Below are 17,608 nucleotides of genomic sequence, written 5' to 3' on the forward strand. Positions count from 1 at the left end.
GCGCGCGAACTCGCATGCGATTTTAGTTCCATTGCGGACTGTTGGTTACGTCCAATTCAACCGACGGATCAAAACCCGCAATGTAATGAAACTCGCATGCGAGTTCTCGCATCGTCTAAATCAGCCCTTATTCTCCTTTTTATTCCAGAAAAGAAATGAACATAATAAAAAAGATGTCCTGGTTGCGCGCAGTCATGATATCCTGTGTCAAACTGAACACCAAAGTCGCCATATTTCTCTCAATAATCTCCTTCCTTTCCTTCGACAACGAGTTAACCGCCGCCAAAGTGTTCGTCATATTCTCCTACTACGAGATACTAAAGTACACCTTAGTGGATTTCCTCCCTCTTGCTATCACTTTCACTCTCGAGGCGTACGTGAGTGTGAAGAGGATGCAGGAGTTTCTGCTGCTGCCGGAGGTGGATAATAAGGATGGGGTGGATTTGATGATGATTGATGAGAAGGTGAAGGCTAATGGGGTTTTTGAGAAGATTGGTAATGGGTTAGTATTTTTACTTATATTTGTTTTTATATCCTAAACAAATTCCCAGATACAATACGATTGCCCTTCACTATCATCTTATTACCTTACCTAAAATTACAGACTGGTGATTTATTCTAAATCTATTATAATAATAAAATAAAAAAAATTGACATTCTGATCTGTCAGCTTGTTTTTGTTGAAAAAATATTATATCATAAATAACTAACTAAGAGCCTAAGAGGTGTCTCTTTGGAAAGGCCTTATAAACTTATAAAGACAAGTTTAATACCGCTCCCGGATATCTTCGGCCAGGCGTGGCTCACTCCGCGATTTCGTCGCTTTGCTACAGGTAGCTAAAAGTACATCCGTTCGGCCCCAATTTTGGGGTTTGCCATAAGCCGCGCGTGGCGCTGTCGCCACCTAGCGGCCATATATGTGCTGATCGTAACAGACGCGTTTTGTTAGAGAGTGAGTCTTCTGTACCTAGTACAGTCATCAGCAATAGTATCTTACACAACTAGGGCCGCAAAAATATATGACGCGCTCTTATTGCGCTCCAAATAAGAACGTGTCACATATTTTTGCGGCCCTAGTTGTGTAAGATACTATTGCTGATGACTGTACTATTATTTATTCTGTGCTTCGGCGTCAAACGAAACAATTGAAAATAATTTGTATAAATCTATTTCAATCTAAATTTAAGTTCAAACTATTTAGACCTTCACCTCTATTCTTTTTATTACTTTCCAAAATGTGACAGTGTTTAAAACGGCTAAAGATAGCTTAAAGGGTAACCCAGGAGACGCAACCATAGCAAAATAATATTATCTATAATTTATATGTTCACAGGCAACAGGCCTACATAAAATCGGACACGAACCTCGAGAAGCTAGCGAAGCCACAGGTCCTTGTAACTATGAAAAACTACACGGCGTATTGGAAAAACGCCGAATCGGGCGACAGCGGGGACAATATGGACAGAAAAACGCTAGCGCTCAGCGATATCAATCTAGTTGTAAGTACATTTATTTATATTTATTAACCGGGTGTGGCATGTAACACGAGCAAATAATTAAAACATAGATTGTACTCCTCAAACGGTGACACGTTTGTTCAACAACTTTTAAAAAATATGAAGTATTTAGACTCCCTATTTTTTATACAAAATAAATATTATCTTCAATGGACGCCATCGCCATGCCATATCATTGTGATTGACGTTGCTTGTCACGCCTTAAACATAACAAAATTCGCAGTACATTGCGTCTTAGAATAAACTTTAAAGTGTATTAAAAATCAAACCACAAGTTATTTTTAAAAGTAGCTGAACGAATGTTGGTCAGTATGAGAAGTACAGCCTACAGTTTAATTTTTTGTTCATATTACAGGCCACACCCGGCATATGAGCCTAGAGTGTCTTACTGATGGGCAAAGGCCTTAATTTATTTATTTAAGACATAAAAGAAAATCAACATTTTGTGTTCGTTCCCCTGGACAACTTTTTAAACCCTAATTTCTTGGGATTAAAATTTTACTGTATTATATTTATTTAGACATAGTAGTATGAGTTTGTACAGTCGCCATCAGATATATCGGAACACCCGAGGTGCTCAAAATATCTGAACACGCACTCTAACGCCTTGACAATAGAGGCGTGTTCAGATATTTGTGAGCACCTTGGCCGCTCCGATATATCTGATAGCGACTGTACCATCAACCAATAAGAGCTTACTTCTAGATTGTTCTTTTCAGATAAAACCCGAAAGCCTCACCACTATAGTGGGTACAGTCGGCTCCGGCAAGTCCACGATACTGCAAGCCATCCTACGCGAGCTACAGCCGAGTCAAGGGCACTTGGAGGTCACGGGGACGGTGGCGTACGCCGCACAGGACCCGTGGCTGTTTGAGGCCTCTGTAAGTATATACCTCTCACTCACTCTTTCTATCTCTAATCGTATCTCTATGTCAAGTTTCTGTAACGAGAAAAAATGGTATGAAGGTTAATTTCAGAACGATTGATTGAATAATTGATGCTAGAATGATTACCGAAAGGAATAAATGAATGAGTGAATGAATTAATTACAATCGTAATCATTTATTGCAACCATGGTATTACAAGATGTTCTTTTATATTAGTCAGTACATACGTGGACCCTACTAGGGCGTGGCAACATTTTAAAACCATAATTAATCTAAAACTAAGCTTTAACGAAGGGTCATGGTATGACGGTTAGTTTCAGATCGATTGATTGAATAATCTATGCTAGAATAATTAATGAAGGAATAAATGAATGAGTGAATGAATAAATGTGTGATTGAAAATAGTATAAAATGAACGTGTCTTGTTGTGTGACCGTCAACTGGTCTACGTATACCGGGTACAGTCGGCTCCGGCAAGTCCACGGTACTGCAAGCCATCCTACGCGAGTTGCAGCCGAGTCAAGGGCACTTGGAGGTCACGGGGACGGTGGCGTACGCCGCACAGGACCCGTGGCTGTTTGAGGCCTCTGTAAGTATATACCTCTCACTCACTCTTTCTCTATCTCTAATCGTGTCTCTTTGTCAAGTTTCTGTAACGAGAAAAAAATGGTATAAAGGTTAATTTCAGAACGATTGATTGAATAATGTATGCTAGAATTATTAATGAACGAATAAATGAATGACTGAATGAATTAACGAAGGGTCATGGTATGAAGGTTAATTTCAGATCGAATGATTGAATAATTTATGCCAAAATCGGGATGTATTTTAAATTCATTATATACGATATAATTTGTGTAAATACTTTTATTTGGTGCTATACAGTTTGCATTTGATTCAGGTCCGTCAAAACATCCTGTTCGGTCAAGAGATGGACCTCAGGAGGTACAAGCAGGTCATCAAGTGTTGCCAGCTGAAGAGCGATCTGGAAATACTGTCGCACGGCGACAAGACCATCGTCGGTGAAAGAGGTAAGGCTCGGAACCGGTTTATAAAATACCGGTATTTACCGGTTTATTTCAAAACATCCTGTTCGGTCAAGAGATGGACCTCAGGAGATACAAGCAGGTTATCAAGTGTTGCCAGTTGAAAAGCGAGCTGGAAATACTGTCGCACGGCGACAAGACCATCGTCGGGAAAGAGGTAAGGCTCGAAACCGGTTTATTAAATACCGGTATTTACCGGTTTATTTCAAAACATCCTATTCGGTCAGGAGATGGACCTCAGGAGGTATAAGCAGGTCATCAAGTGTTGCCAGCTGAAGAGCGATCTGGAAATACTGTCGCACGGCGACAAGACCATCGTCGGTGAAAGAGGTAGGTAACCCACATTAGGGTGTTTCACTTTGTATGGAGAAAAAAAGTTGTGATATTTTTCCTGACTTATCTAAAAAAATTGCGAGTGTCGTGGAACACTCGGTTGGAATGCTCATGCTAATGCTCATGCTCATTCATTAGTCATGGTCATTGCTATGCTATGCTATGTTCTGTTATATTATGTTATGTTCTTCGTGTCCGTGTCTGTGTCCGTGTACGTATCCGTGTCCGTGTTCGTCATCCTCATAACATATTGTGACAGGTTGTGAGGGGTTTTTGTGACGGTCAAAACATACACTTTTTTGTGCCTAGCCCCCATCCGCCAACCGTCCGATAAGGAACTTCGTTCCAAAACTATATATTCCAAATTTATCTACTACTATCTAGTCGAAATATAGAATTTACGAATCGCCTACGTACCTTTTAGAAGCAAGTGTGATGAAGCTATTTGATTGCTACAGGCGCTTCACTGTCCGGCGGACAGCGAGCTCGCATATCGCTGGCGAGATGTGTGTACCAACACGCTGACGTGTACCTACTGGACGACCCGTTAGCCGCTGTCGATGCTAAGGTATATAATTCAATTAATTATTAATTCATTGGGTATTTTTTCACTAAGGTGATTCATTCAATCATTCATTCATTCCGTTCATTATGGATTTATTAAAAACTTTTAACTATACTTTACGTGCCGAATTATGATCCCTATGAGAATTCCTCAAATTCGCTATTGGATACGCGTAATTAAAAAAATAAGAATTTCAGAAAAAAAGACCTTGTTGCACTAGAAGCATAAGGCATTCTGTCATGGAAAGCCACAATTTTTTATTTTAATTAAGCGTATCCATAATTTAAAAAAAAAATTGTGGCTTTCCATGACAGAATGCCCTATGCTTCTAGTGCCACAGGGTCCTTTTTTCTGAAATTCTGATAGAAAAGTCCTTAATGCAAATGAAGCCATGAAGCATAAGGACTCATTTTATTTTATTGATTTAACAAAGGCCTAGAAATAATTAAATAACTTTTGATTTATTACTCTTGCGGGCATTTAGCGATACCTACGACTAAGGTTTTGAATGAATGAAATCGTCGTGTTTTCTACAGGTAGCCCAGGCTATGTACGAGGAATGCATTCGTGGGTTCCTAAAGCATTCTGCAGTGGTGCTGGTCACACACCACGCGCACTACGCGCGCCACGCGGACAACGTGTGCGTTATGCGTTCTGGAAAGGTAACACTAACTATACATACATTCATACATACATATAATCACGCCTATTTCCCGGAGGGGTAGGCAGAGACCACGGATTTCCACTTGCTACGATCCTGACATACCTCTTTCGCTTCCTTCACTTTCATAACATTCCTCGTACACTTTCTTCAGGGTTTCCCCGATCTGATCAGAGAAAGTCCGCCGAGGTCTACCCCTTCCAACTCCCACTTCTACTTCTCCCTTTTACACTCTCTTTGTTAGCCTTCTTACACTCCTTTCCACGTGTCCAAAGCATATCAACATACCTTTCTCAATTTTTGTCACTACATCTTCGTTCAGTCTACACTTTTTCCTATTTTACTAACTATATTACAGATATTCTTTATTGACCACCACAATAAAAGTAAGCATGATTAGTAGTTTTCTCACAAAAATAGACTAGGTACTTTCCTAACAAGTAAAGTCAGTCATTCTTTTTGAAAGGTTAAAACAATTTTTAATAGGTTTTCTAGAGTCTGGCTAGCCAAATTTTGTTGACAGATATTTCCTTGTTGCATCACCAATTGTCTATGCTTTAAAAAAAAGTTAAACGTCTGTTGTCAATTTATGTAATTCATTCAAATTGTTCGCGGTTTATAAGGCGTTTATTTTAAATAATACTTAAATAATATTAATAATGACTATACCGAGTGACGTCCGCAACCTATTATTTAAGCTCGTAAATAATTACGACAATGTGCGAAGTCGACGTGAAGCGTTTTATAACGAAAAACTGCAATGTTTACAAGTCGGAAACAATTTCGTAGGTTGGTGCTCTATTAATATTTTGATACTTTAAGTACTAGTTCTAAACTTCTAACATTTCCCTATAACTTTGATTAAGTATGTGAATTTATTAATACCTGAATCTCATAAACAGGACAAGTGTGTAAAAAAAACGGATAAACTAGAAGTTCTGGAAAATATCAATAAAATCAAAACATTGGAACGTAATCATATGTGTTTGTCGTTGACTATACTTTACATAGTGGTAGAAATTAATGTGAGCTGACATTGAGTGCAGTCAACGTATATTTAACTTATTTCCTTAGGTACCTTACGTGTGCACAGAAAATAAAAAATATTTTCTAGTATCAAAACTATAATTCCTACTACACACAGTGTGACCAGCCCAAGATTTTTTGAATTTCCCGCCAAAACTTTGGGTAATATTTCAGTAGCCAGACTCTATAAGAAAGAAAGAAAGAGTTTGCACTAGAAGCATAGGGACTCTTCTGTGATGGAAAGTCACAATATTTTTTTTTTGATAGTGTAACCTTGTTTTTACCGACGATATTTGTGAACTATAGAGAAATAATTAAATTTAATTAAATAACCAAAATATTAATGACATTATTTATATGACAATTAAATGAAAGTTAAATGATTAATTGAATAACATAGGTACATAATGAATAAAATGTATGATTGAAAATTGAAATGATTGAGTTTTTGCCTGCATAGTTAAAGAATAATTATATACTTTTTTTATGTTCTTCGCTTTCTATTTTAATATTGTTATATTTAATTAACTTTCTATAATCCAGATTGTGGCACAAGGCACGTACCACGAACTCCAAAATGGCGTGCAAGAGTTCAATGCCCTCATTGAAATGGGGGAGAAGATAGAAGAGAAGAAACAGAAGGAGAAGATAGTCTACGAGAATCAGGACAGTGTGGTATGTTGCTGTCTCATGTTTTTTGTTTTCAAAAAAGTATGGTACATTTCATGTACAAATAAAATTCGTATAATTTCAAAGGTATACAGCTGTGTACTTGGCGCTGAAAACTTGAGAGCGGAATGCAAAAGGAGTGTACGTTATATAAAACTGTTTTTTTTTTAGTTTTACTTGTTTGTGGTAAATCATAGATTCACGTATAATTGTATGTTAGATTTATGTATATGTGTATAGCCTTAATTCATTTAGAATAGTAATGGCGTAGCTCTGACATTGAGTGAACAATTTTAGAAAAAAATACACAAATTTAGCTTTGCCTTCCTAATCGAGTGTCATTTGGATCACTGATTTACTTTTTTACACTTGTGATAGCTACTTTTAATATTACATGTATAGTCCGACAAGAAACTGTAGAAAATAAATGAGGGCGTCATTTCCTACGTAACTGTCACATTTTTGACGTAAAATGCTTAAACATGGCAACAATTTAGTATGTAATTTTTTTAATTACTATTTGTTTTGTTGTTTGTATTTTTTTATCATATGTACTTAGATTTTTTTTGTGATCCACGACATTTAGAGACTGCATACACCTCTAATAAAGTATCTAAAATATTTCATTGATTCAATATTTGTAATTGTATTTTGTAATTTTTGGTTACCGTAAAACCTCCCAACTATTATATACTATAATAGTCCAAAGCTCCCAACTGGTCCAAAATTAACTGTGATTTTTTGTTCAGGTGTGTCTTTTACTATATTTTTTGTAGTTCTAAGACAAGGTATGTTTATAAATGGAAGAAAAAACTCGGAGTAAACCAAAAGGAACATAGGTATTGGTACTTAATTTCCTTTAGAACTTGTTGCAACCATAGTTTGGACCATAGTTGCAGTATTGGACTATAAGTTGGGAGGTTTTACTTTTTACTGTTTGCAAACATGTAAAATCTAAATAAATGTTTGATGCGGGTATTATTTAACAGGAACACAGTCACAAGCTGCGATCCCAACGTTCCATGTCGGAGGCCTCTCAGTTGTCGTTCAACCTCGATTTGGAGAGCCACTTGGACCCGACTTACGAAGGTTAGTCAGCTGTTCTTTTTAACCCCCGACGCAATCCCTACAGAATAAGTCATTAATATTTTTTTTTATATTGAGTACACAAATAAAATGCATTAAAAACTTTTTTAGGGACACTTAAGTATATTTTTTTCGATTACCCCGATAGTTAATCAATTAATCAATCAATCAATCGATATGTCTGTCTTTCAACCTCGATTTGGAGAGCAACTTGGACCCGACTTACGAAGGTGGGTCGGCTTGTTTGTTCTTTCATTAAAGTTAATTACACAAACGGGTCTACCGCGATATAATTTCATTGTTTTTACCTTAAATTCCGACGTTTCAGCTGACGTGCACCAGCTGTGGCCACGGCTGTGGTCAGGTAAAAACAATGAAATTATATCGCGGTAGACCCGTTTGTGTAATTAAATATGTGTACAAAACGCGAGAGTTTCACTAAAGTTCTTTCAGATTTTCTCGCGTCGCTTATTCAAATAAAACTTTCTCAAGTAAAAAGGCTAGAGTTACACCAAGATAACTCTGCAACGATTTCGACAGCACAGACTGTGCAAGTGTTATTTATATACCTCATAATTTCATAGTAATTTGACGTCTAAAATTACACTTGCATACTTACTTTTATACACACATTTATTTTATAGTATTTAATATTATATAATTATTACTCTAGGCATAACTTTTAATTACTCCTTGGGTACCTATAGGTTAACTGGAAGAGATCCTTCTTAGGGATAAGTTCGCCCTTGTACTACATATTTATGTTCAATCTGATGTATCATTATTCTTTTCTTTTCGTACAATAGTGTTTACTTACTTACATACTTTTTGCACTTGTATCGTAATGTATTAGTAATGTACTATTATATCACGAGGGAAAGTTATTTATCTTTTTCCTTTTTTTCAGGAGAAGTCCAGCATAAAGGGTCTGTAGATAACAGCGTCTACGTATCTTACATAAAGAGCGGCGGCACCAAATGGTCAATGACCTTGATGTTCACATGTTTCCTACTCGCACAAGTGTTCTACTCGTCTACTGACATATGGCTTAAGGAATGGTTAGTTTCATTCATTCAATCATTCATTCAACACATAAAGAGTGGCGGCAAATGGTCCATGACCTTGATGTTCACATGTTTTTTACTGACCCAAATGTTCTACTCGTCTACTGACGTATGGCTTAAAGAATGGTTAGTTTTATTCATTCAATCATTCATTCATTGACTTATGCTGCAAATGGTTCATGACCACAATGTACACATGTTTTCTACTGGGGCAAGTAAAATGTTCTATATTATTTATTTATTTTATTTTATTTACAGGGTTAATATGGAGGAGGCCAACAGCGCAGCGGTACGGGTCGCCAAGAACCAAACACCATCGTTACCAACCCCAGGTAAGGTCAATGTGGCTAATTTAGTCGTAGGGGCTATTCCGTCCACTAGCGATTGTCTCGAACAACGAACAACATTGATAATTTCGTCGACAAAACAGCGATTGCTTTTAGTTTCAGCAATCAAAGGCAAATGGTTTTTTTTCCTGCGATTGAAAATCAAAGAAATATGACGGAAGTAGCTATATTAACCTTAAATAAATAAAATAACACTTAATAATCGCACATAAAAAGAGTAATTCTCCTATGTATTTGTTATTTTGTCAGGAAAAGTTCTACATCTTTCCATTGTAGAGTACATACACATACACTTACGACTCAAAAGGCGAGCTTTACTGCATGTCTTGCGGCCGGAAGTTTAAAACAAAACTAGGTTTCGTAAGTCACGTTCGAGCCCATGCACGTCAGAATTTATAGAATACCTGATACTGATTTGTCCGGGTGTCGCCGTCGACGGATACGTCTGGGAGGACATCATCATCATCACATACAAAAATAACTTTTATTTCAGAATTCACCGAAGTGTCCGGCAACGTGTTCCACCTAACCCGCAACCAATGTGTGTACGTGTACGCGAGTCTCATCGGAATCTGCATATTCTTTACTTGGAATAAGCTGGTTCTCTTCTACAACACTTGTATACGCGCGTCCATCACACTGCACGACACCATGTTTAGGTATGTTGTTTTTATTTATCTAATACCTTTAAACTAGCAATTCTTGTTTATTTATATATATCGGGACCTCGGAAACGGTTCTAACGATTTCGATAAAATTTGCTACATGGGGGTTTTCGGGGGCGATAAATCGATCTAGCTAGGTCTTATCTCTGGTAAAACGCGCATTTTTGAGTTTTTATATGTTGTCCAAGCAAAGCTCGGTCTCCCAGATATTAATTTAATAACAATGCTATTAACGATTTACTAATAGAAGATTTGATGTAGGTGAATACTCTAACAAACAAATAAAAACAAGTTGCATACTATAGTAAACAAGCAAGATAAAGAGTATGATTGAATGATTGAACGAATAATTAAAAATTATAGACTTTCTAGTATTTATCAACGAATTCACATCTATTACTTTCATAACTCGTTCTTACAAGTGAATCTAAATGAATGTTACTTTTTTTCCAGGGGAGTGACCAATGCGCCGATGTGGTTTTTCCACCATAACCCCTCCGGACGCATCCTGAATCGGTTCTCGAAAGATATGGGGCAAGTTGATACACTGCTGCCGGTCGCTTTGGTGGACTGCCTTGGGGTGAGTTGTATTAGACAGTCACAGTCTATGGCGGCCTCCTAGCCTAGTCGGTAGTGACCCTGCCTACGAAGCAGGAGGTCCCAGGTTCGAATCCTGGTAAGGGCATTTATTTGTGTGTTTATCACAAATATTTGTTCCTGAGTTATGGATGTTTTCTATGTATAGAAGTATTTATATATACGTGTATATTATATATATCGTCGTCTTGTACCTACAACACAAGCCTTATTGAGCTTACCGTGGGACTATATTGGTCTGTGTAAAATTGTCCTATAATATTTATTTATTTATGTGGGGGGGGGGGGGGGGGGCATTATGTATAGACACAATTTCTATTTTTAAACCCGTATAAAACTATAAAGAGTAGGTAATTTGATTGTGACGTCACATGCTAGTGTTTCATATAAATTCCATAGTAGCAAAATCTGACTCTGATTTGACTAGTAGTCAAATATCCTATTGGGATGTGTGTCTAATTTAGCTTGAGATTTGACTCAAACAAAGCAAATTAATAAAGTACACGGCGGGAAGAAGTTGTCAACTATAAGCTCGTTTTTTCTAGCATTAGAAAAATGGTAAACAATCTTGATGTGTCATTTAATTGAAAAACACGTTTTAAAAACAAGTCACGGCAAATATGTAACAATTATGAATCTAATACGATCATTTATATTGTTCCGCGTTCATAAGTAATAGTTACTGATTTTTAAAAACCTTTTTTCGACTAAAAGACATGTCAAGCACGCTTACCTTCTTTCTAATGCTAAAAAAATCGAACTATAGAGACACAAAATTGAAGGAATTTTAACCTTGTGTAATTCTACTTTAAGTTAAAATTTCTTCACTTTTACATCTAGAGTTATTAACTTCTTTCCACCGATTATATTATCTGAATGTGATTGGTCCAACCACCGGTTGTAAAATATGATTGTTTCAGTTCTTCCTAGAAGTGGTCTCCATCCTAGTGGTGGTGTGTCTGGTGAACTGGTGGCTGCTGCTGCCCACGGGTGTGGTGGCTGCCCTGCTGTTCCTGCTGCGGAGCCTGTTCCTCAGCACCAGCAGGGAGCTGAAGAGGATAGAGGCTATAGGTGAGTCATCCTAGTGGTGTGTCAACTGGTGGCTGCTGCCCACGGGTGTGGTGGCTGCCCTGCTGTTCCTGCTGCGGAGCCTGTTCCTCAGCACCAGCAGGGAGCTCAAGAAGATAGAGGCTGTAGGTGTGTCATTCATTCCTATCATATCATTCCTTCTTCAACCCAAAATCATTCCATCAATCAATCATCCATTCCTTCATTCAAACATTTATTCATTCATTCATTCTTCATTCATTCATTCATTAATCCCTCCATCCATCAATCAATCAATCAATCATCCATTCGTCCATAAATCAATAAATCTTTCATTCATTCATCAGTCCATCAATCTTTAGTCTATCGTCAATCCATTAATAAATCAATCATTCTGTCAAATTATCAATCAATCAATCCATCCATCAATCCATCAGTTCATCCATCCAATCAACCGTCCATCCAGCCTGTTCCTCAGCAGGGAGCTCAAGAGGATATAGGTGAGTCATCTTTACATCCATTTCATTCATTTGGTTTTTTGTTTCGTTCGTTCTTTGCGTTGTCAACGGACTACAAATGTAGGTAGTAGGGTTCGGAAACGTCGGGATGTATTTTAAATTGATGATACGCCATATAATCCGTTTCTATAGTTTTTAGGGTTCCGTACCCGAAGGGTAAAAACGGGACCCTATTACTAAGACTCCGCTGTCCGTCTGTCTGTCACTAGGCTGTATCTCATGAACCGTGATAGCTAGACAGTTGAAATTTTCACAGATTATGTATTTCTGTTGCCGCTATAACAACAAATACTAAAAAGTACGCAACCCTCGGTGGGCGAGTCCGACTCGCACTTGTCCGGTTTTATTTACGCGAGGAAGCGTTATCCCGGCATTTTGCCACGGCTCATGGGAGCCTGGGGTCCGCTTGACAACTAATCCCAAGAATTGACGTAGGCACTAGTTTTTACGAAAGCGACTGCCATCTGTCCTTCCAACCCAGAGGGGAGACTAAGGCCTTATTGGGATTAGTCCGGTTTCCTCACGATGTTTTCCTTCACCGAAAAGCGACTGGTAAATATCAAATGATATTTCGTACATAAGTTCCGAAAAACTCATTGGTACGAGCCGGGGTTTGAACCCGCGACCTCCGGATTGCAAGTCGCACGCTCTTACCGCTAGGCCACCAGCGCTTCTATTTTTAATTTTAATTTAATGGTTTTATTTAATGACACTGTTTTATTTCAGCTCGCAGTCAATCGTTGAACCACACGACGGCCACGGTCGGTGGTCTGGCCACCATTAGATCGACGAAGGAAACCCAGGTCACCCTAGCGAGAGAATTCGACAAGTTACAGGTTATTATTTATTACATTTTTATAATACATATTCGTGCAAAATAACTTAAGAGCCCATCAACGTGCACACTAGCGCCACTGCTAATAATCGTGATTATTTAAATTTAACGACGACAGGTATTTAAAAAAGGGGGCCGCTACGTACTGTATTATGTATTTAAGTACCTTTTGAATACATCAACTAGTTTTTATGTTGCTGGATTCGTTCATCTATACGTCCAAAGTTAAAACGGCCGTTTTTGTTTTGAGTCCATAGTTCGACGAATCCAGCAACATAAAAACTAGTTGTTGTATTCAAAAGGTACTTAAATACACAATACAGTACGTAGCGGCCCCCTTTTTAGGGTTCCGTACCCAAAGGGTAAAACGGGACCCTATTACTAAGACTTCGCTGTCCGTCCGTCCGTCCGTCTGTCACCAGGCTGTATCTCACGAACCGTGATAGCTAGACTGTTGAAATTTTCACAGATGGTGTATTTCTGTTGCCGCTATAACAACAAATACTAAAAACGGAATAAAATAAAGATTTAAATGGGGCTCCCATACAACAAACGTGATTTTTGACCAAAGTTAAGCAACGTCGGGAGTGGTCAGTATTTGGATGGGTGACCGTTTTTTTTTTTGCTTTTTTTTTTTGCATTATGGTACAGAACCCTTCGTGCGCGAGTCCGACTCACACTTGCCCGGTTTTTATTTAAATATATTTTGTTAAATTTAAATAATCACGATTAATTAGCAGTGGCGCTAGTGTGCACGTTGATGGGCTCTTAAGTTATTACATTATAATTTTATTTATTACAAAACTGTATTTATTTCTTTCTCCACAGGACCTCCACAGTTCCTCATGGACCCTGGTCCTCAACACGAACAGGGCTTTCGGATTCTGGATGGACATGGTCTGCTGCCTCTATCTCGCCTTCGTCACCTTCAGCTTCTTTCTATTTAGCGAAGGTAAGAACTTTCTTCCTCGCGTTATCCCGGCATTTTGACGACCGGTCTGGCCTAGTGGGTAGTGACCCTGCCTGTGAAGCCGATGGTCCTGGGTTCGAATCCCAGTAAGGGCATTTATTTGTGTGATGACACAGATATTTGTTCCTGAGTCATGGTTGTTTTCTATTTATTTAAGTATTTATATATTATATAATATATCGTTGTCTGAGTACCCACAACACAAGCCTTCTTGAGCTTACCGTGGGACTTGGTCAATCTGTGTAAGAATGTCCTATAATCTAATATTTTGCCAGGGCTCATGGAAGCCTGGGACACAGAATAAGTACGATAGTACTACCGTACAGAAAGGACACTTCCTACAAAACCGAAGTTTGACTGCGATTCAGGGACGGATCATGATATCCCTTTTTAACTTATAGAACTATCCCTTTCGGCTATTTAGGGTTGTCAAAATTAAAGTAATTATCTGTGGTCGTGCACGCAAAGGGACGTCAAGTTGTGTTAACCCTAATAATTGCTCCGGGCAATACTGTGCCGAACGGAGCCGAGTTTGCCCGAGGGAAGGAGTGTCTCCCCACTGCATGGGGTCCGCTTGACAACTTATCCCATGATTTGACGTAGGCACTAGTTTTTACGAAAGCGACTGCCATCTGACCTTCCAACCCAGAGGGGAAACTGGCAAAAGTAGCCATTTGAGGGTAGATTTTGTTTACTTTTGTTTAACCCTTTTCCAGGCATGGTACGATTTATCGGCCACATACGCGTGACTTTGGCATTCCAATAGGGTATTTGCCTACTAGTCAAATCAGTTACTTTTTTAGAACTGTCAAAACGATTTGCTAATATGAAATTTATATGAAACATTACATCGTGACGTCACGGTCAACTCACCTACTTTTTATATTTATATCCGATTTATTAAATAGAACATGTGTTTAAAAATAACTCCTATCTGTGTTTTTCTAATAATTATCTGGTGCTTTATTTCATGCATGGTGTAAAATAATTTATTTCAAATACAGTATAATACCCAATTTAAGATTCAAATTAGATTGCACTTTCGGGAAATTTGACTTGTCTTCAAATGAATCATCAAAGCTGGATTAATCGGAATATTATATTTGGATATTTCGGGAAAACATTGTAGATTGGGGCGGCCGGTTAAATACCTAAAGATACAGAGTATATAGTATTTTGTTTATTTTTTTTTTAGTAATTAGTGAGTTTTGCTTGTCACCTGACGATATATATTATTTGTGTTGTAGATACTATCGGGGGTAACGTCGGACTGGCCATAACACAGGTTATAGGGTTAGTGGGAATGTGCCAGTACGGCATGCGGCAGACTGCTGAAGTGGAGAACCAAATGACATCCGTAAGTTCCATTTACCCCCTTATTCTTCTTAAAATTAAGAGTCAAATACAAATCGTTTATTTACCTAATATTTTTTCACATATTGACATCACAGATTGAACTCATCTAATCTAAAATATTAGATTTTACAATTAAACTCCCAAAAGTCCCCAGCAAGCTAGGTTAGCTAGGCCGAATTTCACCTTCCCATGCAGGAGTGGAATTGGAGTTGCGTTCTCATTTTAAAACTACATGTTGGATTGTAATGAAACTTTGCACATACGCTTACATGAGGTATATCTAGTTCTTTGATTAGTTTATATAGCTCCAGTTTATAAAACAAATGAAATAGAGTAAAAACTAACTATGGTATCTGAAGCTACATAAACTAATTACAGAACTAGATGTACGAGTTTCAGAGCAATCTAGCTAGTCGTTATGAGAGCGTAACTACATTTGTATGGAGAACCGAGTTTGCTGGGGATTCTTAAGCAATCTTTTTCATTCAAATGTCTTAAAATACTGGAGTGGCATGTGGATAATCATCGTTTTCATCTCGAATTATTCGGTTGCAGGTGGAAAGAATGTTAGAATACACAAACCTAGAGCCAGAGAAGCCGGTGGAGGTGGACACGAAAGCTCTGAGGTCCAACCACCCGACCTTAAACTTCGAGCAATGGCCTGAAAAAGGTATCCTTTCAATTTGTACATTTTTGTCCAGAAAGTTCTGTTCCGTTTAAACTTTTAAAGGTCGTTTTTAGGGTTCCCTTAATAACCGGAATAAAACGGAACCCTTATAGGATCACTCGTGCGCCTGTCTGTCTGTCCGACCATCCCCCCCCCCCCCCTTTATTTCTGAAACTACTGGGCTTAAAATTTTGACAAAAATACACAAAACAGTACTTTACCTATAGATGACAAGAAACCTATTAGAAATGTGCAGTCAAGCGCGAGTCGGACTTATGTACGGAACCCTTGGAACGCGAGTCGGACTCGCACTTGACCGGTTTTTTTAAATATTCTCTTCTTCGACCTAGCGTTTTCCCGGCCTGGCGCCAGGGTCCGCTTTCCTGCTCAGTCTTCTCCACTTTGCCCGGTCTTCGGCATCCTCGGGTGTGAGATTGTTCTCCCCCATGTCCGCTGTCACGACGTCCAGCCAGCGTTTCTTAGGCCTACCGCGTGATCTAGGGCCTTGGACAGTGAGATTGAGGCATCTATTTCCGACGTAGTCTACCGGTCTGCGGCGTATATGGCCATACCATCGGAGGCGACTTTCCTGCAGCTTATCCGCTACATCACGGATTCCGAGGCTGCCACGGATGTGTTCGTTACGTATGCGATCTAGTCGCGTAACGCCACACATCCATCGCAACATCTTCATCTCCGTGACGTGAAGCTGCTGGACATGCCTTCCGAGGACAGGCCAGGTCTCGCTACCATATAGTAGGACTGGTCGGATGATGCTCTTGTACACAAGGCCCTTTAGCTTCACCGGTATCCTGGGGTCGCAGAGGACACCGGTTACTTCTCGCCATTTTGCCCAAGCAGCGCTAATTCGGGCTTGGACGTCGTGATCGATTTCACCCGATTCGTGCAGCACGGACCCAAGGTATTTGAATTTATTCGTTTTCACGACATAATCGTCTCCTACCTTTATGGGGTCGGGGTCCGTGCCGCCACATGCCATGTACTCGGTCTTCGCAACATTTAGTTTCAGACCGCCGTTCTCTAGCGCACCCTTCCATTGGTTCACTTTATGCTCCAGTTTCTGTTTGTCCTCATCTGTCAGTGCAATGTCGTCAGCGTACATCATAAGCCATGGAGATGGTTCGTGAACTTTTGCTGAAACTACGTCTAGCACTACGCTGAACAGAAAAGGACTCAGGGCTGAGCCTTGGTGAACACCAACTGTGATCGGGAATGGGTGAGTATCGCCAACGGCGGTCCTTACTATGGATTCCGAGTTGTGGTACATGTCTCGGATAATGTCAATATAGGTTTGTGGCACATTCTTCTCCTTCAAAGCCCACCAGATTACCTGGCGCGGTACGCAGTCGAAAGCCTTCTGTAGGTCCAGAAAAGCCATATGCAAGGGCGTTTTCTTTTCCCTGTAGGCCTCGACTAGCATTCTTAGGGCAAAGATGGGATCTATAGTGCCACAGCCAGGACGAAACCCATACTGACATTCCGAGACCGTGCACTCTTGCCGGAGCCTTGAGTCGATAACGCGCTCGAAGAGTTTCATGGTGTGACACATGACCTTAATACCTCGGTAGCTTCCACAGTCCTGTACACTACCCTTGCCTTTATAAATTGGCGTTATAATGCTCGATCTCCATAAGTTGGGCATTTTGCGGCTGGTGAGGATGCGGTTAAAAAGGTCAGTAAGTATGATCACACCATGAGGACCCATCGATTTCCACGCTTCAATCGGTATGT

At 39.2% G+C, this 17,608-nt stretch overlaps 1 protein-coding gene across 1 annotated transcript in view; it reads left to right on the forward strand.

Annotated features, from left to right (window-relative positions):
* The window catches only part of LOC134803792 (probable multidrug resistance-associated protein lethal(2)03659), a 40,792-nt gene that overhangs the window by 8,833 nt on the left and 14,351 nt on the right, over window positions 1-17,608 (forward strand). Inside the window, exons 9-25 of the mRNA XM_063776627.1 lie at window positions 149-502; window positions 1,334-1,499; window positions 2,237-2,398; window positions 3,306-3,435; window positions 4,242-4,351; window positions 4,885-5,010; window positions 6,579-6,710; window positions 7,694-7,793; window positions 8,698-8,848; window positions 9,113-9,186; window positions 9,695-9,860; window positions 10,320-10,446; window positions 11,384-11,534; window positions 12,755-12,864; window positions 13,692-13,815; window positions 15,081-15,190; window positions 15,745-15,859. Of these exons, the coding sequence (XP_063632697.1) occupies window positions 149-502; window positions 1,334-1,499; window positions 2,237-2,398; window positions 3,306-3,435; window positions 4,242-4,351; window positions 4,885-5,010; window positions 6,579-6,710; window positions 7,694-7,793; window positions 8,698-8,848; window positions 9,113-9,186; window positions 9,695-9,860; window positions 10,320-10,446; window positions 11,384-11,534; window positions 12,755-12,864; window positions 13,692-13,815; window positions 15,081-15,190; window positions 15,745-15,859 (2,408 nt within the window). The remainder of the gene's footprint in view (window positions 1-148; window positions 503-1,333; window positions 1,500-2,236; window positions 2,399-3,305; window positions 3,436-4,241; window positions 4,352-4,884; window positions 5,011-6,578; window positions 6,711-7,693; window positions 7,794-8,697; window positions 8,849-9,112; window positions 9,187-9,694; window positions 9,861-10,319; window positions 10,447-11,383; window positions 11,535-12,754; window positions 12,865-13,691; window positions 13,816-15,080; window positions 15,191-15,744; window positions 15,860-17,608) is intronic.

Source organism: Cydia splendana, chromosome 27, assembly GCF_910591565.1.
Source record: "Cydia splendana chromosome 27, ilCydSple1.2, whole genome shotgun sequence".
Taxonomy (NCBI): domain Eukaryota; kingdom Metazoa; phylum Arthropoda; class Insecta; order Lepidoptera; family Tortricidae; genus Cydia; species Cydia splendana.